At 41.2% G+C, this 22,458-nt stretch overlaps 1 protein-coding gene across 1 annotated transcript; it reads right to left on the bottom strand.

Annotated features, from left to right (window-relative positions):
- Positions 1-312: 312 nt before the first annotated feature.
- Positions 313-22,431, bottom strand: mcm3ap (minichromosome maintenance complex component 3 associated protein). The gene is made up of 28 exons (XM_042495072.2): positions 20,512-22,431; positions 18,368-18,612; positions 17,905-17,986; positions 17,569-17,707; positions 16,375-16,568; positions 16,149-16,288; positions 15,045-15,242; positions 14,363-14,631; positions 13,943-14,105; positions 13,437-13,594; positions 12,483-12,706; positions 11,853-12,094; positions 10,105-10,205; positions 9,808-9,939; positions 9,473-9,586; positions 8,585-8,737; positions 7,301-7,498; positions 7,117-7,185; positions 6,894-7,028; positions 6,619-6,772; positions 5,942-6,206; positions 5,655-5,752; positions 4,708-5,098; positions 3,643-3,918; positions 3,394-3,523; positions 1,470-1,655; positions 1,227-1,365; positions 313-1,026 (listed from the first exon to the last, which is right to left on the bottom strand). The coding sequence occupies exons 1-28, from the start codon at positions 22,031-22,033 to the stop codon at positions 859-861; spliced, it is 6,285 nt and encodes a 2,094-aa protein (XP_042351006.2). The 5' UTR covers positions 22,034-22,431; the 3' UTR covers positions 313-858.
- Between the last annotated feature and the right edge of the window lie 27 nt (positions 22,432-22,458).

Raw genomic sequence — 22,458 nt, forward strand, 5'->3', positions numbered from 1 at the left:
GAAAGCTCTGCCCCCTCTTCTCTTTTCATGGGAATTGTAGTGCTTTGAAGACTGGATAGGTTACTCTTAATTATGGTTCAAACTTCATTTCCCAGCTACCATCGCGGTGCCGTCCGAGGGGTTCTCTACATGGAGAGACATGAGCAGAGAGCCGGCCATCCAATCAAAAACCGCTTGGGCGGAGAAGTGGGAGGGTCCGCTGAAAGTTCCTCCAATCAGAGCGCTCTTACGACAAATACTACACATGTGCTCACGCTTTGATAAAGATTTATGCTCCAGCCAAACTACTGAATGAAAACTGGGCTCAATATATAAGTTTTATTTGAAAAATAACACTTTTATTCAATATTAAAGCCGTTAGACATAACTGAAATATACAAAAACTGGTTCAAACATCACAAAAGCCATTCTATAGTTTTAGGCTGGTTTTACAAATACAATCCATATCATTCAAGATGTGTTAAGACAGACAAGGAAAGCAGCTTTTCCAGAGGTTTTAACACACTTCAAGAGAATGCATCAGGTTTGTGCAAAAACATACACATCCAAAAATAGACACTGTATAGACACACACATCAAGTTATAAATGCAAAATTTACAGTACAAAATTAAACTGAGTAAAAATCTTGTATTTCTTTCTTCGTGTACAAGACTAGACCTTAAAATAAAGACAAACATGGTTGCAATCAGTTAATCTGATCTCAACAGACTAAAGGATGACAAAGTCACAACAAAGTAAACTCCACAGTGCCATGAGCTTAGCAAAAATAAAAGTAGTCTCTTGCTACAGGCAAATGTTGATTTTTGTTCTCATTTTTCAAACATTTGCATAGCTGTAGAGTTTCTTTCAACAGTTCATCAGTCATCAACGATGCTCAGCAGACCACTTAGCTTCAGTCTGCAAGCAAGCTCTTCCTCTTTGCTCGCCAAAATCTGTCGCTCAAGCTCCTTCAGTCGCCATGACATAGAAACAGGCACGATTTTAGACTCCTCTGCTTTGTCCGACAGATCATCGGGCTCCGGCTCCTGGAAAGCCAAAACAATGACAATGCACAATCACTGCAATTCACTATTGCAACATTTAGAAAATACTGTTGATTAGTGTTTTTTGCAGTTACCTATAAGACACTATTTTTTTAGGATTTGTGCAACATTTTTATCACCCAGATTGGCTGTGAAATAACTTGTCATGGTATCACAGAGTAAGGTGAGGGGACATGTCTTACCTGTGTGGCAGTCTTTGCTGTGGGTGCATGAATTATGGTTGTGGGCATGGACAAGAGAGTGGAGGAAGGAAGTAAAAGTGGTGTGGACAAGTGGTCCAGGGGGTCGCCATCAAGCCAGCGCTGTAGCTGCTCCATGCTCCTGTAGATGAAACACGCATATTATAAATTACTTTTGGCAAATAATAAATGCAAAGAAAAACCATTTTGTTTTGTTTTCAATTAATGCAACCAAAGAACCCAGACCTTTTGCTTTCTGCTTTCTCCTCCTCTAGGGTCTGGAAGACTTTGTGGGCCAGTAGCTCTTGTGCTGTCGGAGTGTGTGTGATGTCCAGAGGGGCTGTGGGGGCCTTGAGAGGCTCCACCAGACTGTGGAACAACCTCTGTCTGAGGGACAGACTGCTGGGCGTTGCACTGGCAGCTGCACCCGCCCTGAAGATGTAGGAGGATAGAGACGAGAGTCAGGGGGAAAAATTAGAAAAAGCACAGCAAAGGAGGAGTGCTGCGATTGTGTAGCTGCATGGTTTTGACAATGTGATGCCGAGTGGCCAGTCAGACCAGAGGGGAGAAATGAAACTGAAAGCACCAGACAGAGAGAGGGAGGAGAGTCGGCATCAGGGCGAGGCTGACCTGACCTGGACCGAGAGCTGCTCCTCTACCAAGCTTTTTTTTTTGGCTAATGTCCGGTCGCAGGAGAATAAAGTGGATGAGCTCGGATTGAGGCTCACTCAGCAACAGAATATCAGAGACTGCTCTGCGCACATCTTCACAGAGACATGGTTAACCCCTGACATCCCGGATCAAGCTGTTGCACTGGATGGGAAGACGTTGGGAGCCATAAGGACACAAGACTGATGCAAATTCAAAAAATGCACTACAGGAATTGAATGATGCCACCAGCAGCAACATGCCCAAAGAACCGGATGGAATCTTCATAGTAGCTGCTGTTTTTAATCAACTCATGTAATTTTGTTTTTTAAAATTTGTTTAAAAAATTACTAATAAATCTACCTTCTACTTGCTTCTATGTTCTTTGAAAAATATGAGTAACTTCAGTTGTTGTTGTCTTGTTGAAACTTGAGTGAGAGGAAGTTGGTTTATATGCGCAAGATGCAATTTGACATAAGTAAGAATACATTTTTATTATAAAAATAGAATTTCCTGTGATCCATTGAAATGTTAAGAGACCCCAGGGTAAATTTTTTTATTTTATTTGACACCCCTACAGCACATACTGAATGTACAGACCCCATCTGCTCTGTGTTTGTGTAATAACTGCCTAACCAGCAGTTACCTTGGCCATTAAGTGAGGTGAAGTTAGTCACCACAGGAAGTAATGGTTGTTGTAGGATCGATGGAGCTTAAGTCTGGAAAACTATTGCTCCTTTTAAAGTTGTAAGTGTATATTGTCACAGCAATGTTTTTTATTTTACTGCAGACTGGCTGGATTATTTATTTGCTTCAACACAGGGATTGACACTAGCTTTTTTTAAAAGGACCACATGTGCAAAACAGTAAAGCACTATGAAAGTGGAAGACAGTAGCCACGGGAAATTTTGGATCAATTCGCATTAAATCTACACGTTCTCCCTCTGCCGGTTCTTGTAACCAGTGAAGTGACATTGGGGGTCACAGTTGATACACTAACATTGTTCGTAGGTACCCCGCTGTAACGAGCCACCGTGCCAGGGTTAGCGGTCTCAGTTAATGCAAAGTGTTAAGCCTCGCTCAAACTAAAAAAAAATATGCTTCATTTTTTGTAATGTCTGCAATTGTTACATTAACTTATCGTTGTAGTATAGTGTAATGATTTTTTTTCCTGTCATCCTTTCTCTCACTCGAAACCAGCTGCTCACTACAGTGCTTGGTGCACTGCAGTTTGTGGAATTGTGGGACTTGTAGGTTTTAAAATCAGCATATTACAGTAGGATGTAATCATTTACTCGCACACAATGCTAAATAAAATTATTTTTTTAGTTCACATGTCTATTTTTCAGGGCAGATGCAAGTGAAATACTCTCACTTATGTGTAAATCTTATAAAAATGAAAAATTTTGCAGCTTTAACTTGACCAATTATGAATGTATTTAAATTTCTTTACACTGAACTGCTTCAAGGTGACACAATGCATCCAGCAGTTTTAAAGTTAACATTTAAAAAGACTTCTTACCCTTCCATCTCTTGCTGCTTCTCTCTGTGGGTTTGTCTGACTGCCTGAGTCCACTCCTCAGGAGGCTGGAAACCTTTAAGAGAATCTATCGGGATGTACACCAGGATCTCCCCATCATCCGTTACAGCATCTTTACAAAAAAAATGAATTATTACAGTTCATACCTCATCAGTAGGTTCACACAGAACATGTGTATTGGTTCTTGTTCTAACTCATAGCACAATAATTATACCCAAAGAACATCCTTACCTTCACAAACAGGTGGTCCAGGGATCTGCCAGTCTTTCAGTTTGTGGTCGATGCAAATCACCAGCACGTCGTCCCAAGGCATCTGACTGAAGGCTGGACATACACTCTCACTGCTCATGCTTACTCTGTACGTGGGGGTTCGGGTATGCTGACGTTTTCGCCTGACCCTTTCCAGAAGGTTTTCCAGTCGTGACATGAGGAGAGGCTGACTTCGGTGTGTGACTGGGATCTGAGCGGCGTAGTGAAAGATCGAGGAGCACAGCTCAGTCCACGAGTCTAAAGAAAGGGGGAGAGATAACAATGGGAGTGAAGAAAGAGAAATTAGTATGATGCAGGAATTATTGGTCACTTCTTTATGCCTTTCTGTTTGTACCAGAGTCCCTAAAGCTTAAGGACAGTTAAATGTAAACTTTTTAAAACTTTTTATTGCAATTCAAAAATTTAAGACCAATTTTACAATAACCAAAACAGAAAAAGGAAAACAACATAACCAACAGCAATTACTTATAAAAGAAAATGTTGCTCAAATGTTGACTTCAACAACAACAATATTTTTTTCAAGTTAAAAAGTAAGATGATCTACTTCAAATGCTGAAAAAATGAAACTTTCTAGAGTAAAACACGTGGAAACAATGACCATATTATGTTAAAGAAGTATCTGTTTGAATAAAGTTAGTTCATTATTTATTGAATTGGATGTGGTAAATGTGCTGTATGAGTGTTGTTGGTTCTTCTATCCTGATCAGCCTGACATTAAATTTAGAAAACTATTTTAAAAATAGATATTACCAATTGTTTTGATTTCACTATGCAATGTCAAAAAAAACTGATTCATAAAATCCTTCTCCCAAATGTCTTAGCATCTTTAAGACTTTGAAAGATTATTTTAAGACATTTCAATGCAAATTAAGGCCTTATTTTTAGATTCATGAATTTAATTCCTTTTAAGAATTACAAGGATCCGCAGGAACCCTGGTTTGTACTGCAGATGACTTTCTATTATAAATAAAAACTCTGCACTGATAGATATCCTTTCTGTGTTAAAAACAGATCTCAGTCACTGACCTGTAGCAGGTAGCTGCTCCCACTGTGGCAGCTGCAGGCTGAGGATGGCACTGCGTAGCCAGGCCAGGTGCTGGGCAGAGTTCCAGCCCAGATGAGGGACTGAGTCCTGGGAATCCGGCAGGCAGAACTCGCCTGGCGGCCACGAGAGTCTGCTGAGATCCTGGGATGACACTTTGTCAGCGATGTGAGCCAGCACGGCGTTGTACAGCTGGATGACGGTCGCAGGGTCCTGGGGAGGAAGACAAGCTGCAGCCCGATCCTGGCGGTGGGCGTGAACTCTGGGACTGAACTCACGACTCAAACTGGCCTCTACAAGCTGCACCAGGGTCCAGCAGGAGAGCGGGAAGGGTGGTGGTGCTCGGGCGAGCAGCCAGCGTGTTGCCTGGCTTAGCTAGAGGCACACGAGAGGACAGGTGAGAGAGACGTCGGAGGAGGCTTACAGGAGATGTTTCAAAACTGTTAGAAACTATATCAGCGTTTCCCAATGTCTTTGTCTTGCGAGCCATCACAATAAAGGAGGGTCTACAGCATGTCCATGTTTTTGAAATAAATAAATAAGAAATAAATGAATTAAAGCAATGCCATTTAAAAGGTGTCTAAATGCAGCACAAGAAAACTGATGTTCATGAAGGTGATAATTGGGTAAAGTAAAAATAAAAACTGTATGTGCAATGAGTGTCACACCACAGAAAAAAATCGCCATTAACCACCAAGCCAAATTCAAATTATGGAAAAAACAATCGTCAAGTATCCAAAATGAGGATTCAAAGCCCTGAAACAGTTAGCAGTATTATGGGATCTGAGACTCTCTGAGACAAAGACTGTACCACTGCAAAGCTGAGCCAGTGGCACAGTGACACACCTCGAGCAGATGAACAACTGCTGTGAAAAGATGAACAACTGTAATTTTCTGTGGTGTTGGAGTGTATGCATGTATGGTATAATACCTGTTTGGACCCCTGTAGGTCACTCGTAGTCTCTGGTATGAAGAAGAAGGTGAACTCTGATAGCAGACCTTCCTGTACCAGTGTGTGCAGCATCAGGGCTGAGGGACAAAGCATCATGACAGGATTAGTTCAGGCTCGATGCATTTTATCCAGATTAATTAATTAATAGCAGCTGTTCCAATGCAACTGCCTGATGTAACTACGACAACCACCTGCATTTTATCATCCCAGATTGTGTTAAAACCAACTAGAAACCTATTTATACCATCATTAATGTTATTAATTACCGTCTTCAAGTTTCTGTGTATCATGAGTGCCACCCTCGGGCCCTGGCACCAGAATGACCAGAGGCAGCGGGCAGTGCCAGGTGCTGGCTTGCTGCAGCTGTTTGAGCTGAAGCAGCGCTGACAGCAGAGGTACATCCTGCTCGTCTTGCACGGGCTCGACGATGGGCATGGCTGGGAGCAACATGATCAGAGCTCCGGTCCCCTGGAGCTCACAGCACTCCTCCGTTTTGGACAGGCCGTCTTCGGTCAGAGGGCCCCTGGACGCCTGAGAGATACCACAAAGAAGAATGAGGCACATATGAGTCTGTGTGTCACCCTCCCCTCTTTCTTGCTCCATTCCTATCTATTAACTGTCCTATTAATAAAAAAGCAAAAATGCTCAAAAAAAGGAAAAACAATTCCTAAGAAGTATTGCATAAGTTGCTTAAAGAAGGAACTTTGTAGCAGCCCTATAGCGCAGTCTCTGTGTAAAAAGGGCTATTGTCACCTTTCCTATTAATAAAAAGGCAGAAATGCTAAAAAATAAATTAAAAAAATATAAAAAGAATACAAAGGTAGCTTAAAGGAGGGACTTCATAGCAGCGAACTCTGTGTAAAAAGGGCTATAGTCTCAAAAACATACGGCCTCAGCGATGTCTTCTCTGCAGTCATCCGTATATGCTGCTGTCTGATCTCACCTTGATGCTGATGTGGACTTTGTGAGTGCGTTGTCCGTTGTTCTGGAGTGTGTTGGTGACGCAGAGGGTCTCTAGTGTACCGTCTTCCTGCTCCTCCCTCCCCTCTGAGCCCATGTTCCCACCGAGCTTCACCTCCAGCCAGTCTGACAGGACCCTGAGGACAACAAACAGGAGAGGACATGCTTCATGAACATTTCAGTCAACACTGAATGCCTTCAATGAGAAGAAATGTAAGAATCTGACTGCTGTTACTGTGGGTGACTCCTGCTGCTTACCTGTCTGCCAGGCTGGCTACACTCTCGTGGTCGCTGGGTAAGAGGAGAACAGCTTTCCAGAAGATTTGCTCAGGTGGGTCGGGGATACTTTCTGTCACCAGTGCTGGCAGGTCGAGTGGAGCCCACACCGCCTCACTGAAGGAAACACCAAAAACAGGTCAAAAAGTGATGCTTTTGCATTACAACATGGACAAATGAAGGAATAAACATACACACGACTTACTCGAGCAGCTGCTGATAATAGAAGTGAACTCTCATCTGATGGATCGCTTCCTGTCTCATTTTCAACAGCCTTTAGCAAAATACAAAACAAGCTTTATACTTTAATGTATTTCAGGGCTGACAAACACCAGTGTTTCGTTAAATCAATCCTCATGTACATTCCACACACGTAGAGATGAGCGTACCTGGTGCTGGAGAGGGCCAGAGTGCCGGCGTTTCCCAGGTTGACCAGACCGCGGGCCAGGTCTGCCATAGAGGGCTGTGCAGGGGCACTGGGAGCCAGAGCCTTCAGTTTGAATCGAGGATCCACACAGCAAGGAGCTGCAGGGAAACCTCTCATCTGTCTCTTCAGCTGCCGACGCACCGCTACCACATCACGCCACCTGGTGGTACACAAGAGGAGGAAAGAGGGAAAAGATGTTCATTCACACATTCAGCCAGAGTTAGACTGGTATGCAGGTGTGTCAGACAGATGTTGGCCTGTTATCAAATCATTGTTGTCGCTCAGGTTTAGAACATTTTGGGGTCAATCGCAGCAATTTGCGTTACATGATGGTTTGAATATTTCTGTCACTTATCTTTTGTTTCATGGTTTATTGAAATTTCAAGGGATGCATAAGTTTCAGTGCCCATGTCTGGATAAGGAAATACCTCTAAACATGGATAGATTAAGAGCGTCTAATAGTGATAATAAAAATAAAGTTTAAGACTAAAACACACACACACACACACACACACACACACACGCGCGCAAACAATAAATAAATAAATTGAAATAACAATAATTTAAAAATCAGAAATAAAAATAAGTAGCTTAAGATAAAAACAAAATAAAATACAGAGATGGTAACAGAGATACAAAAAAACAAATCTAGTTAAAAATTCATTTAAAAACAAAATACATAAAATGAAATAAAAAAAATAGACTTTACTAAGGGTGGGGGAAAAGTCGATACAGAACAGTAGTGGATAGTTTTGAGTGGGAATACTGTATCAATATATGGATGCAAAACATTGATTTTATTATATACATTTTCGACATAACAAATAAAAGCTTTGGTAGTTTGGGCTGCTACTATAATATTAAAATCAATTTAGTTTTTCATTTCACTAGATATAAATTTGTGAAATAAACATGACTGAAGGGAGATGAACAGACTGAAAATATGTTATTAGATAAAACAGATGTTGAAAAAGTGTTCTTTTAGTGACATTATTTGCTGTTATGTAAAAAAGGTAAAAATACCAAGGTAATTTATAGCAATACTTAGTATGTCACAAAAAGTGAAAAATTCCCATAATATATCCTTACTTTGCGATAATATCATGTCTTGGGGCCTCTGGTGATTCCAGAGGATAAGACCGAAAATGAATGATATCTTACTCTTTCCAGAAGGAAAAGAATATTGTTTAATGTATACTCTGAGCTAACATTTCCTAAAACAAGAAAAGAAAGAACAGTTTCCTACCTTTTAATATACTTTTGAATACGCTGCAGCTCAGCTTCCAGGATGTCTTCAACCAACACAGCAATGTCTGCATTCAGCGTCTCCTCGATTAGACTGGTGCACACCTGCTCCGTGCATTTAGCCACACGGTCTGCTTTCTCATTCACTGCCTGTCTGAAAAAGCAATAAAAAAAGTGTCCAATTCAATTCTGTGAAACTCACTAGCAAAGACATTGTACCTCATGATAAGGGCAATATTTAGTGCGATACTTTAACCACAGCAATCCTCTGTGCAATTATTCAAATGTGCAATTTTCTTCTAACTCTTGAATGTAGGCTATATTCAACATATGACAAATATTGTATATATTTGTGTTGTCATTCTTACTTGTGTATATCTCTGTTGTTCATTGTAGCATTCCACACATATTTTTATTTTTAGATTTGTCACTTACATACTACTTTTATACACTGCATTGTAGCATAAGGCACAGTTTTATAGTTTACACACTTTACACACATTATCCATATTACAATTTAAATATTCACTTACTAGTGGTAATTGTCTACTACTGTATTTCTTTACACACTTTACATACTTGGCATATTATACGTACATTTATATTTAAATATTTACACACTAGTGCTCTTTTTTCCTATTACTGTATTTCTATTTTATATCTTTATATACTTGTGCTGGTATTTATTTATACTTAATATTACTCTCTATGCTGGCATCAGAGCAACGGTAACAAACAAACAATTTCCCTGCAGGGAATCAATAAAGTATTTTTTGGGTCTGATATTACTATTTAATTCTCGCACCTTATTATCCTTTTAGGCAGTCTCGTTAAACGTGTAACTTTACATCAGAACACATCAGAATTTGGTTGTGTTTTAAAGCCTTACTGGATCTCAGAGGTGGCGGTCTCCTTGATGGTCTCATCTAAAACTTCATAGACGAGCTCTGTGCAGAGAGAGAAGCTGAAGTGCACCAGGAAGGCCTCATGTTCCTGCTTCCTCCTGCCACCAAAATACACACAGAAAAGAAAGTGGGGGTGAGCTGTGGCAAATAAAGCCGTTTTTATAATTGCTTGAAACTGGCGAAAAGCAAAGCACTAACAGCTTATGAAGATTATTTTTGGTGCTGGTCTCTTTCTTTACCAAGCTGAGTGCGTTGTTAAAACACTGAGTTATAATCGGCAGGCCATCATCAGGCTGCCCTGAGCTGTCAGCAGACTGACCTGGCTTCTTCAAGCTTGCGTTTCTCCTCAGCGACACGCTCCTGTTCCAGCTTGATCTCGGTGGAAGACATGTCCTGCAGCATCTGTCCCAACACCTCGCTCACCAGTGACTCCAACTGCACATCGCTCTCCCTGTACAATCAAAGGCAACGGGACAGCAAGTTAGCTATCATAATAATACAAACTGGGAGAGCTGGAGAACTGTTAAGTGAAATAAAGGCAACACATGATTTAAATGAATCATCCACAAGAAAAGCTGGCAGAGAAAAGCTGGATGGATGGGTCACTTAAACTTACGCAAGAGCTGCTGAGGCATAGCTGACGCCAGCATCGGCGACCTCCCTCACTGCTGCTTCAAGCACCTCTTCAATCACACAGTCCACTTCAGCCATGATGTCCTGCAGGAGGGAACAAAACGCAGTCTCTGTCATGCCAACACTAAAAACTAAAAGACAGCCAGTTCTGTCGCCTTAATGAGCTCTAATTAACATTTTAATGGTTTATTTTCATCAAATTAATCTGATGAATGCTTTCTTCATTAATCGGTTGGTCTGTGAAATATCAGAAAGTAAAATTGCCCGTGCCAACATGTACTTAAGTCCAAGGTGCCATCTCATTTTTGTCAAAAAATTCATTTTTTGAAAAATCATTAAAAAAAAACAAGCAGCAAATCCTCACATTTAAGGAGCTGAAACCAAGGAATATTTGGCATTCTGAAAATATGTAAAAAAAAAACAAAAACTGTTCTGATCTAACTGAACTTATTCATTAATTTCAGTTTTCAGGAATGATAGTTTTTGAGTTTGACAGGACAACAATGTCATTTTAAACAGCTTAGAATAAAGACAAATTCCAACACAGTGGTGGATGAGGTATTCAGATTTGTTACTTTAGGAAAAGTATTAATACTTTACCCGATTTGGAGGACTGGTATGGAATCATTTTGAAAATATTTAAAATTGAAAAGCTGACTTTCTCTTTGAGGATTCAAAAGAACAAACATTGCGGGAATGAATGGATCAAATTTATAACCTGACTACACAGAGACTTTGTTCGAGCCCACTGTAGTTTCAATTTCCTCTACTCTTTTTAATATGACATGTAACAATGTGCACTCCCTCAGTTCCAGTGTGCATGGTTAAGTTTACTTACAGTACTTGGACAGATATACATGAAATGTAAATGCTTAAATAAGTATATGTGTAAGTAAATGAGAAAATGTAGATGTGGAAGTATTATGTATTTGCCTTTTCTTTTAGCAAAAATGGTAAGGATAAAAAGAAATGAAAGGAGAGTAAAGAAAAGAAATGAAATTATCTATTAATAAATTGTAGTATATTTGTATTACACAGACATTATAATTGTAAGTATGGGGGAAAAATCTGTATTTTTGAAGCTGTGGTTGTAAAAAGTCACAAATAAAAATAAAATTTAAAAAATATATTAATAATACCTCACTGTAAAAACAGTCCTTAATCGATAAAAGCCCTGCATTCAAGTCAGCAAAGGGTCTTCAGAAAGGCTGCTGTGTTATATTATGTTTAGTTTGCTTGTTATCAGATGCATTAATGTGTAAGCAGCACTTTAATGCTGTAGCTGCTCTGCAGTGAAACTAGCTGCCAGGAAAATGCACTGGAGGAAAAATAGTCATATGCTAGTATAAAGTAGGATAAAAATTGCCTACTCAAGTTATTCTACCTCATAAAAGTACTTAATTACTTCCCAGCATTGTCACTCCATCACATTTACAAGACATCATAAGTAAGGAATACACGGATCACAGCAAAAGTAACTGTAACTGCCCAAGTGAGACGAAAGGGACTGAAGCATGCCGATCAATTTACAGCCTTTAACTGCGACTTATGTTTTAACACCACTGCATCTTCATCAGAAGACACACATTAGTCTTTTTGCATGATTAAGGACTGTAAATTGATCTATGGAAATTTATTACAACAGTGCAGGCAATTCAGTGAGAATGCATTAATCCTCCAAAAGGGACTTCTAATGTGGTTTGAGATAAACAGATTAGAGATTCTGCCCACCTCGTTGCTGTACTCTGGCTGAGGTGGAGGAGACGGGGGTTTGATGGGCTGCGGTTGAGGTATTGGCTGGAACAGCTGCTGGGCGTCTGCAGGCGGGGCCGGGCTGTGGTACGGTTCACCGAGTTCTCCTGTCTCGTCTGCAACAGCTGGAGGCAAGCCGAACACTGCGGGCGCGTCTGGAACCACCTGTGTCAGCAGCTCAACACTGGGCGGGGCCTTAACCTCCACCTTGGCAGCAACAGCTGAGACAGTGAAGAGAGATTTCAGCTGTTATTAATGAGACTGACTGTATATTTCTGCAGTTGTGATGAACTTACATACTCATTTCTCAGAATTCATTTTAATATGGTTGCTACAAAAATTGTACAGGAAGTAAAGTGTTTTATTCTTGATAAGAATATATTCTATAAGCTCTCAAGTGCAGCCTAAATTTTGTCTGGGAGAAAACCTCAAGAATTGGAAATACAAGGCACAAAGTAAATTTATTGGTCATAAATTCCAGCTCTGCATACAAACATTGCTGTTTGTTTAAATGAGACTATGCCTCTATCTATTTACTTATGCAGGTACTGTAAATAGAGAATAAAAAAATCATTTCCAGGGTTGAGATCAGTTAAAATGTGTGAATACCTTTGAACTGGCTCGCAGTGGGCTCGGTTAGAAGGCATTCTCCTCTGTACTTGTTCTGGGAGTCAAAGCTGCAGACATGAGTGTGCTGGACGGGTTTTGGGAGAGGACCTCCGTTCACCACCTCTCCAATCAGCACTGTTTTCTTTGAGAGGATGACATCCGACTTCTTCTGGGACAGAGGCAGCTCTGGCTCCTGATAGGCTATCCGACTCAGCTCAACCATGCTGTGAACAAGATTTGGGGACATTTTTGTTGGACGCAGGCTAAAATACACAATGAATAGGGTTTACAGCACAAACACCAGTGACAGTTTCTGCAGCACTTAAATGCTTCTGATGCGTATCTTTATATTCTCTGGTGTCACAGAATCAGTGAACAGAGTCCTGTGACACTCTGACCGATGTTACAATGAATTTGAACACACCTTCTGGCTGCCGAAATATGTATTTTTTTTACTTTGCCACTGCTTGGTGTGTTTTCGGCTTTAACCCTTTGAAACCTGAGCACATTGGCTTGATTTCTTTAAAAATAAACATGAAGGCAATGAGCAATTTCAGAAAAAATGACCAAGAAGTATGACAAAATCGCCTGAAAATTACTTTTAAAAAAAGCAAAAACAGCAACAAACAAACAAAAATGACCAAATGAGAAAAACAACAATAACAGGGAAATTACCTGGGAAAAAAAAACGTTTAAAAATTCTAATTATTTTGAAACATAGTTTTAAGTATATACATTATTATATATTTAGTTCTCTGGAAATGTTTATTTTATCAAATATTTTTTCTAAATATACTGATTCCTTGTAAGCCTTCTGTGGAGAATTTAAAATTTTGCTTATAAATACTGAACTCTGTGGTATTAAATAATGCTTAGCTGCAATCAGGTGACCAATCAATTTTTTTTTTCAAAATATATTGTGAGACTTGCGTTAGATTATCAGCAGACACTCACCCATCGCTGATGTTGAGGCCGTACTGCTGGATAAAGTCAGCTGCCTCGTCAGCGTCGCGGAACATTAACATGCGAACGATGTCCTCAACTGGAAACGCAGTGGATCTTGGACCCACGGTGTGAGCCATGTTCAAAGTCTTCAGGGCCTTAGCTCTGACCTGTGAATGCGTGCAGACACACACACACACACACACACACACACACCCACACACACACACACACACACACACACACACACACAATAATGGCTATTGCAAAGTTTCCCAAACATTCATTTATTTGTGTCGGCTGACCACGATTAAAACATCTGCTGCTACAAACTGATTTTACATTTTTGTAGCTTGGTCATTCATTAGAAGCACAACTGGAATATATAAACCATTTGCTTATGCATTGCACCACACTGTTGGAGCCCAGAGTGTACTCTGTGCAAACAAGAAGCAGCTGAACGTCAAAGTTTAAGTGAAAGTTTCACTTATTCAGTAATAAACAAAGCAGTTTCTAACCTGATTGAAGTATCTGTGCAGGAGGCAGCTGGCGAGGTACGAGGCTCCTTTCACCAGCTTGAAGAAGCGCACAAAGTTGTTGCTGTTGACCGCAGCAAATGCATGAACAGCAAACTTCACCTCAGCGGAATTGCGCACCTCATCACGGAATTGCTGCACTTCCCTGCGTGGACAGGAAGTGTGAGGAATTATCTGTCTTGCGTTTGCTCACAGGGAATGCAATCAAATATGCTCCAAAAAAGTTAAGGCAGAGCTGGAGCTGTATATCATTCCAATGCACACATTTTTTGACAAAGAAAGAAACCAAAAAAGGTGCTTTGCGCATACCTCGACATTGCCCCAACATAATTAATCATTTGAGTGTGTGTGTGTGTGTGTGTGTGTGTGTGTGTGTGTGTGTTTTTGTTTCAGTGGACTAACCGTAGGATGTCACCATCGTTGAGTTTCAGCAGCACGTTGTACTGGCGAAACTCGGCCTCCAGGGGGCAGTAGATGTTGCGTGTGGCCAGGTCCTGGTACATTTCTTTGAGACTCTGGAGGCACTTTGTCATGTTCTCATTGTTGATCTTGGCGTCGAAAGCTGACATATGCTCCTCGCAGAGGTGGTGAGCGCAGTGCACGTGGAAGCGTGTGCACTTCTCAATTAGCGAGACCGTGTTTGGGCAGCACAGATGCTGCTGGATGATGTCCTGCACGGGTGATTGAGGAATGACAAGTATCTTAAAATCAGTCTACAAAACCAGTTCTCCCCTCTGGACCCAGAAAATGTATTGAAACCGTTGCTCTTACATACTGATGAGCAGAGTAGCCTGAACATACAGTAGTTGTGTGTAAAGAGAAGTTCATAGCAAAATTTGCATTCAATTATCAGAGATACATGTACAACACTCTGCCTAAGTTTCCAAAAAACAGTTATGCGTCTGAGGCAATTCAAACATAGAACTTCAGAGTTTTTTCCTTGAGTCTAATGCAATTTTTAGGAGTTGTAACAACAAATTTTCTCCCTGAAACCCACATCTGCAACTATTACAACATGAACAAAATGAATAGAAACTGTGAAACGAATCCCATTCAGGGCTGGAAAAAATATGCTGGCTCTTACCTTGCGGATGCCGCGGGTCCTGTTCCAAACAAAGTCATACCAGTCCCGGTAGTTGTCGCGGCCCTGGTCCATGATCTGAGTCACCAGATAGTCCAAGGTCATGCTCAGCACAGGCAGGGGCCGCAGCTCGTGGGGCAGGGGCTCCTCCTGGTCGGCTGATGAGCGGCTGTACTCCTTGATGGCTGCTGAGTGATCCACCTAGTCAGGGACAGGAGGGGACAATTAATTTTGTGTCCACAGTGTCCCTTGTGTCGTCATTGTAACAGCGAGCTCCCACTTGCACAAACATTATGAGTCATGACCCTTTAAGCTATGACATATATTCACACACTCAATACAGCTGCATAACAGACGCACCTACAATTTGATCTTATTCTACCAGTGTATGACTATGCAGATGATCTAGATCAGTGGTTCCCAACTGGTAATGATCTAGATCCGTGGTTCCCAACTGAAGGGTCAGGGTCCAAAAGTGGGTCGCTGGTCAATTCTGAATGGCCTGCAAGTTACTCGGGAACATGTCAGAACCGTGTTCTAAGCCGACGTGTTGTTTACATTTTGTGAAATAAAACTGAAAATGTGGTAATTAATTTATGTGTGAACTAATGACTAAGGAAAAAATCTGAACCCCGTGGCTGGACCAGTTTGGAACCACTGATCTAGATTTAAAAAAAGGACATTTATTTTGGACATCCTCTACTTTGCAATCCTAAATTGGTGTGTAATACTGCAAAATACCTTTGTTGCAAAGCTTACAGATTAAATTAATAAAGTGTGTGACAGAAACCTCAGAATGGGGCGGCTTCTAGCTCACCTGCTAGAGTGTGCGCCCCATATCCTGAGGCCTTTGCAGCAGCCCAGGTTCGATTCCAGCCTGTGGCCCTTTGCTGTGTGTCACTCCCCCTCTCTCTCCCACATTTCCTGTCATTCTATAGCTGTCCTATCATTAAAGGGAAAAATCCCCCAAAAAATAATCTTGAAAAAAAAAAAAAATACACCTCAGAATATCAGAGACATGATGCAACCCCTTAAAGGACTGTCTCAGCTAAAAAAACTAAATATTTTTTAGTGTGAAGAAGCATTAAGAAGCATTAAGGACGTTACCATCTCAGTATTCGGGATGACCTCGAATATGCTCAGCTGTTTCCGTGTTTCCCTCATATACCTCTCCTTCTCCGGACACATGTCAGGACACGTCCCCACAAACACCTTAGACAGGTCTAAGTCGGTCCTCTTGGGGCGACCTGGTCAGACATATGAAGCGCATAGTTAGCATGCGTGTCATGTTTGTAGCCTGGCTGCAAAAGATTGGTGTGAGAGGTGATTTCACCTTGACGCAGGATCTTGTCCCTCTGCTCCAGGAGGCGGTACTTCTCCTCAGCAGTTTCAGACACCTGGCCAATGAGGTGGAGGAGCGAGGAGGGGACGGGGCGCTCTGAGCTCAGGGCCTCTGTGCTGCTCTCTTTCGGGGGTTCAGCGTCAAACTGCAGAGACTTTGCTAATGACGACTTCTTCACTGGAGAGCTAACACATGAAAAGACATGTGAAAGACAGTTAGATCACTACAGTAACTTTTTAAGCTATTTTTAGGGTGTCCATTGGCCAAAGCCAAACAGCCGTTTCCATGCGCCTCTCACTACTGATTTTGACAAGGAGTTATTAACATCCTTCTTAGTGTAGGTCTATTTTATGTATACTTACCACAGAATCATCACTGCACTTAATAATGGCAAAATCTTGCCATGTCTCAAACCAAGCATGAAGTGGAACTTAATCTAATCATGTAAATGAGCTTCAAATATTCAAACATGAGTTTCCCCATTAAAACAACAATATGAGTGATAACATGAGTTATAACAAGCATTATGTTATAACAACAATTTATGACATTTAACTGATAACATACATATGCTATAACAAGATAAATAGTACATTGTTAGAACAAGAAAAGTTTCTCGTTATGACATGATGAATTTGTGTAATGTAATAACCTGATATACTACACTTAAAACTGGGTAGACTCCCCCCCCAAAAAAAAACTCCAAAAAAAGAGCCCTAAAAAACAAAACAATAAAAACAACACCAAAGGTAGGAGACATAATGTCTGACTTCTATGTTCCTATACTAATAACCCGTGTGTCTGTGTTTGTGCACGTGGGACACAATATTTGCCAACAAGGAAAAAGAGAAATAAATAAAATAAAATAAAATAAAATAAAAGAAAAGAAAAGAAAAGAAAAGAAAAGAAAAGAAAAGAAAAGAAAAGAAAAGAAAAAAAGTTTTGACCTGAAAAAATCTTTTTAAAATGTAAAAACATCTTGTTTTAACAAGAAACTTATCATTATTATTATACCTTATTACCTGATACTGATCAGTTTGGGTTTTTTTCTGGTGTGGCAGCAATAGGCTTCCATACAATGATGCCTTCTGGCCAGAGAGTGGGTAAATTATTATTGCAGTTTGCTGCTGCTTTGTGTGCTTTTGCTGTTAGAATCAAACTTTTTCATCCAGATGTAAGTGTTACCTGTGGCTGAAGGTCATCATGCTGCTGGCTGCAGCTCTTCTAAATGGGGGGGAAGCAGCTTTGGACCTGATGTCCTCCTGACTTTCTCCTTTTGCCTCCTCCTTTCCTGCTGCAGGTCTGCTCTCTTTGTCCCCTGGACCTGATGCACAAAAAGCCATAATGTGAGTCAATGCAATGATCTAAGGGTAATATAAAATAAAAAGTATACAGTAAAAAAAGTCACTTTTGCTTGTAGGTCTGTACGACTAAGAATAAAATCAATAGAGCATAACTGTGAATGCCGGCAGCTGGAAACGATTTCTACATCAATTCAACTTTCATAGTAATTGTATTTACTCTGCTTCTTTTTCTGCCACAGGAGGAGGAGTTCATGTCTTTGAAGGACTTTGCCTTTCTTCTTTGCCTTTGCTGCTGACGCCTGATGGAGAAAACAGTAAGATAAAGCAAAATAAGACTGTGATTTCACTGAAACATACACATCATCATCTTTGGCCTGTCTCACAAAGTTTGGGATTATAATAAACTTTTAGATGTTTTATTCCTTGTTATATGTGTGTCTCTGCCCTTTCCTGGCTTGTAGTTGCTGTGATTTACCATGTCAACATTTACATACTTTGAATTTTTTCTTTGCTCTATTGTGTGTCTGTTTTTAATGTCAAGCACTTTGTGATTTTTATCTGTGAAAGGTGCTCTATAAATACCTTTACTAACTTACTGTTGTTGAACTAAACTGAAATGCAAGGTGATGCCATCAGGCCACAGATTAAGCATGCAATGAGTTAGACAGAAAATAACTCACATGGTCATCAAAGTGTACTATAGCCTGGTTCTTGGCCGGCCGGCAGAAGACCTTGCGGACTTTGCCGAAACGACCAAAGTGTCTCTCAATCACTTCCTTCTTGTTGACGGTTGGAGGCACATTCCTGCACATGATGACGGTGCAGTCACTGGGAGACATGCCGCCCAGGCTGTCCGAGCTCTCTGTGCGTACACCACGTCTCACAGGGGTTATGCTGAGGGTGGGGTCTGGGGTTATTGGTGAGGCTAGAGAGGGATGATGTGTAATAGGTAGACAACAAGATAAGTATATTCTAATGATGCAAACCACTCTTTTATTTTATTTAAGGCATGCACTTGAAATTCATAAACGCATCTTGAAAAAAAAAATACAGGTAATACACAGTTGGCCTAATGCGAGAAATGATATGTGACCAGATATTCTCTTATTTTTGCTCGTATCCACAATTTCTTATTATTATGTTAATACCCATTGATTTTTGGGATTCACCAATGTTTTCTTATTTTTGCTCTTCTTTTAAGTGAGAAAATTTCCCCAGTGGTCAAGAGAACTCATACTAAGATAAGAGAAAAACATCTTGTTATCACAGACCAGAAATTGTCACCTAGAGCAAGGACAAACAAGTTTTACATTTGAGAAACATTTCAAAAAGAAAAGAAAAAAAAAGAAAAACTACTATATTTGGTGCACTGATCCCAACGACATCCCTCTGCTAAGCAGTGCTGGACTGTAACTAAGAACAAATCTGAGGAACTTTTATGTTACATGAGTTTTCTAATCTAACGCCACTTTCCACATCTATTCCACTATACTTCAGATGGAAACATTGTACTTTTTACTCAGTGGCTATCATTAGTGTACAGATATCAAGCCGTCAGCAGCTCAATGGTTAGCGTGGGTGCCCCATGTACAGAGGCGGAAACCTTGCCCCAGTGGTCGCAGGTTTGACTCCGGCCTCAGCCCTCTGCTGCATGTCATCCCCTCTCTCTCCCCCTTTCACATGTACAATTTGTCCAATCAAATGAAGGCGAAAAAAGCCCAAAAAAATCTTAAAATTAAAAAATTAAAACAATCAGTGTACAGATATAGTGTAAAGATATGGAATGATAAAGTACACATTATCGAGAGCTCTTCATCTTTAAAAAATTAAGAGGAAAATATAATTACATTTAATTCATGATGTTAAATCATTTCTGGATGCGTGTATATATATAAATATGTCCTTTTTTCCCTTCACTCTGTACTGTGTTCTATGTATTTCCTGTTTTTCGTTGGATTATTGTTTACTAACTGGTTAGTTTTTCTGTTCAGTGTGCTCTTTGTTGTCTTTTTTGTTGTTGTATTTTCTGTAAAATATTAGTTTAGGGGCTTGGTTTGGGTTTTTTAAATTTGTTTTTGTTTGCTGTTTGAGTGGGGTCCATTTTTTATAAGCCTCTGGCTTCTTGACCTCTGCTGACACTTTTTAAAAAAAATTAATCTGGATTTTCTGCAGTTTAAAATTGTGTGCAAATAAACTAAAATTAAAACTATGTAACTACTTCACAATTATAAAATTAATTGCCAATGATTTCTATTATTGTGTAAGCCATTTCTCATGCAAAAACATTTCATGGTTCCAGGTTCTCATATATACTGTATATGTACTGTATGTATGTATTTGTTTGGTGCCATCTCTCGAGTATCAGCCACGAATCTTTGCACACAGCATCACACCTGCCCTTATATAGTGTTTAAGGGGCGTTAACTCTGCTAATAACTGACTTAAAGACAAGTGGGATTCAGCATTGAGCACACCTGGGTAAGAGCAAATTTGGGTGGTTAAGAATGTTTAGTGCTGGTGTCGGCTGGCTCAGTGGATAAAGCAGGCGCCCCATATATGCAGGCAGTGTCCTTGCCGCAGTGGCTGTGTGTTCGATTCCGGCTTGGGGCCCTTTGCTGCATGTCATCCCCCCTCTCTCCCCCTTTCACACTAGCAATCTCTTGTCCTATCTAATAAAGGCAAAAAATGCAGAAAAAAAATCTTTGAAGAATGTTTAGTGCATCTAGAGCTTACTTCTCTTATTTTTTCTCTTACCAGAAAATGAAGACAAATTTAATATAATGTTGCTGCATGAGGCTCAGTATGTATGATCTGTACGTCTCACCTGAGTCTTCATCTTTTTGCAGCACATCCCTGGTCAGTGCTGGTGCTGTGGGTGGTGCGGCAGGTAGGTCGTCGCCTTGAGTTTGGACGTCTTCTCTCTCTGTCTCTTCCCACTTGGGTGCTTGCTCCTGAGTTTCCTTTGTGGCCTCTCGTTTCACTGACTTGGGGCCATCCTTACGAAGAGCACTTAAAGCCCTACCGAATAATGCTCCTGGTGGGCCACGGGACCTCATCAGAGGCCTCTTTGAAGGATGTCGTGGTGAATCTGCTTCTGTTGCAGCACCCTCCTCCTCCTCTCCTGTGGCAGGCTTCTCTGGGCTGGGTGCCACTGGATCTTCCTTTCGCTTGGTGCCTTTGCCAAGTCGTGCAAATATATTTGTGTCTCCAAGGCCCTCAAGGGTGCTCCCTTTATCCTCTGTACTAGTCTCGACTTTTGCTTTGGTGTCACCAAAAGCTGGGGGCTGACCAAAATTGCTTCCTCCAAAGAGGGGTGCTGCCTGGGACGGGAGGGCTTGGGCTGAAAAGCTGAATGATGATGGGGTGGTGGGCTGGGTGGTAGTTGCCTTAGTGCTGGAGCTAGAAGGAGCTGCTGGCTGGGAAAAGGTGAACTGCAGCGTGTTGGAGGGAGTGCTGCTGCTGCCAGTTGTTAGTGGATTGTTTTGAGCAGAGACAGATGGAGCTACAGCCGGCTGTGAGAAGCTGAAGCCAAGCTGACCTGACTTAGCCCCAGTCAACAGAGAGAAGCCAGTAGTGGTGGTGGTGCTGCTATTCAGGGCGCTGGAGCTTGTCTGGGATGCACTGCTGCCAAAAGGTGAACCTGACATTGATGTGGTTTGGGGGTTAGTTGGCTCAGGGCTTGCACTGAAGATTGGTTTGAACAGTGCCTCATTGGCCGGCTTGAAACTGAATTTGGATGATCCGAAGTCTCTGCTCTGGGTCACACTCTGACCCGTGCCAAATACATTGGTGGTGGCACTGGTGGATGATGGCTGTCCAAACACAGACTGTCCAAAACCAAGCGGCTGAGGTTGTCCTATGGCAGTGGTGGATCCAGATGTCATCTGGGAGTTCCCAAATCCAGAGGGCTGTTGGCCAAATCCTGTGGTCTGCTGGCTAAATCCTGGTGCCTGACCAAATGCAGACGGCTGTCCGAATGAAGGTGTCTGACCAAAGACTGAACCCTGGTTTGGTCCACTTGTCTGTCCAAAAGTTGGTGCCGTGCTATTACCAAAGCCGGAGCTACTCATTCCTAATGACTGCTGTCCAAATGCTGGAGCTTGGCTGATTGTAGGCAGCGAGGGGGGCTGTGTGGACGCCTGTCCAAAGGCAGGGGCCTGTCCAAACACGGTATTTCCATGAGATGAGGGCTGTCCAAACGCTGATGGTTGAAAAAAGCTCATAGTTTGGGGTTGATTAGTGGAACTTTGCTGACCGAATGACTGGAACAAACCTGTCTTCAAAGTGTTGCTTGGCGCTTGGAAAGCTCCACCTTGTGGACTGCCAAACGGATTGGATGGGTTCATGGCGCAATATTAGCGGTTGTTTACTATGCTTACTATTTTGTTAAAAGAATTATCTCTCATCCAAGGCATTCAAGCGACAGACGTATGTAACACTAATCCAGTCTCTCGCGTATTTAGGTGTAAAGGTGACACCCTTTCACGTAAAAATCAACACCAAGACGACAAAGCAAATAAAAATACATGGCTCTGCCGCTAGCATTAGCTAGCTAATAGCATAAACATTCTTTCAGTTGACGTTAGCTCGCCAACGTTTGTTCCATTGCTCTTAAAGCTGTTATTTTTGACAACAGAGAAAGTCCGTAGGTATCACCGCATAATAGTAAAACTCTGTGACAAATAATAAAACATCTCACCGTTCACAGTTTTGTTTGCTATCTTGACTTTTTGGTTCAGTTCACGCACATTTTCCATATCCGGTTCCGGTC

This window comes from Plectropomus leopardus, chromosome 10 (assembly GCF_026936395.1).
Source record: "Plectropomus leopardus strain MGB_pleo_1.0 chromosome 10, ASM2693639v1, whole genome shotgun sequence".
In the NCBI taxonomy this organism is placed as follows: Eukaryota; Metazoa; Chordata; class Actinopteri; order Perciformes; family Serranidae; genus Plectropomus; species Plectropomus leopardus.

Excerpts from the sequence above, each read along its gene's own strand:
- mcm3ap (XM_042495072.2), bottom strand. The coding sequence starts at position 22,033 with ATGAACCCATCCAATCCGTTTGGCAGTCCACAAGGTGGAGCTTTCCAA. Across the intron at positions 16,289-16,374 it reads GGACAAGATCCTGCGTCAAG|GTCGCCCCAAGAGGACCGAC; the intron begins GTGAAATCACCT and ends ATGTCTGACCAG. Across the intron at positions 5,099-5,654 it reads ACCTACAGGGGTCCAAACAG|CTAAGCCAGGCAACACGCTG; the intron begins GTATTATACCAT and ends GTGTGCCTCTAG.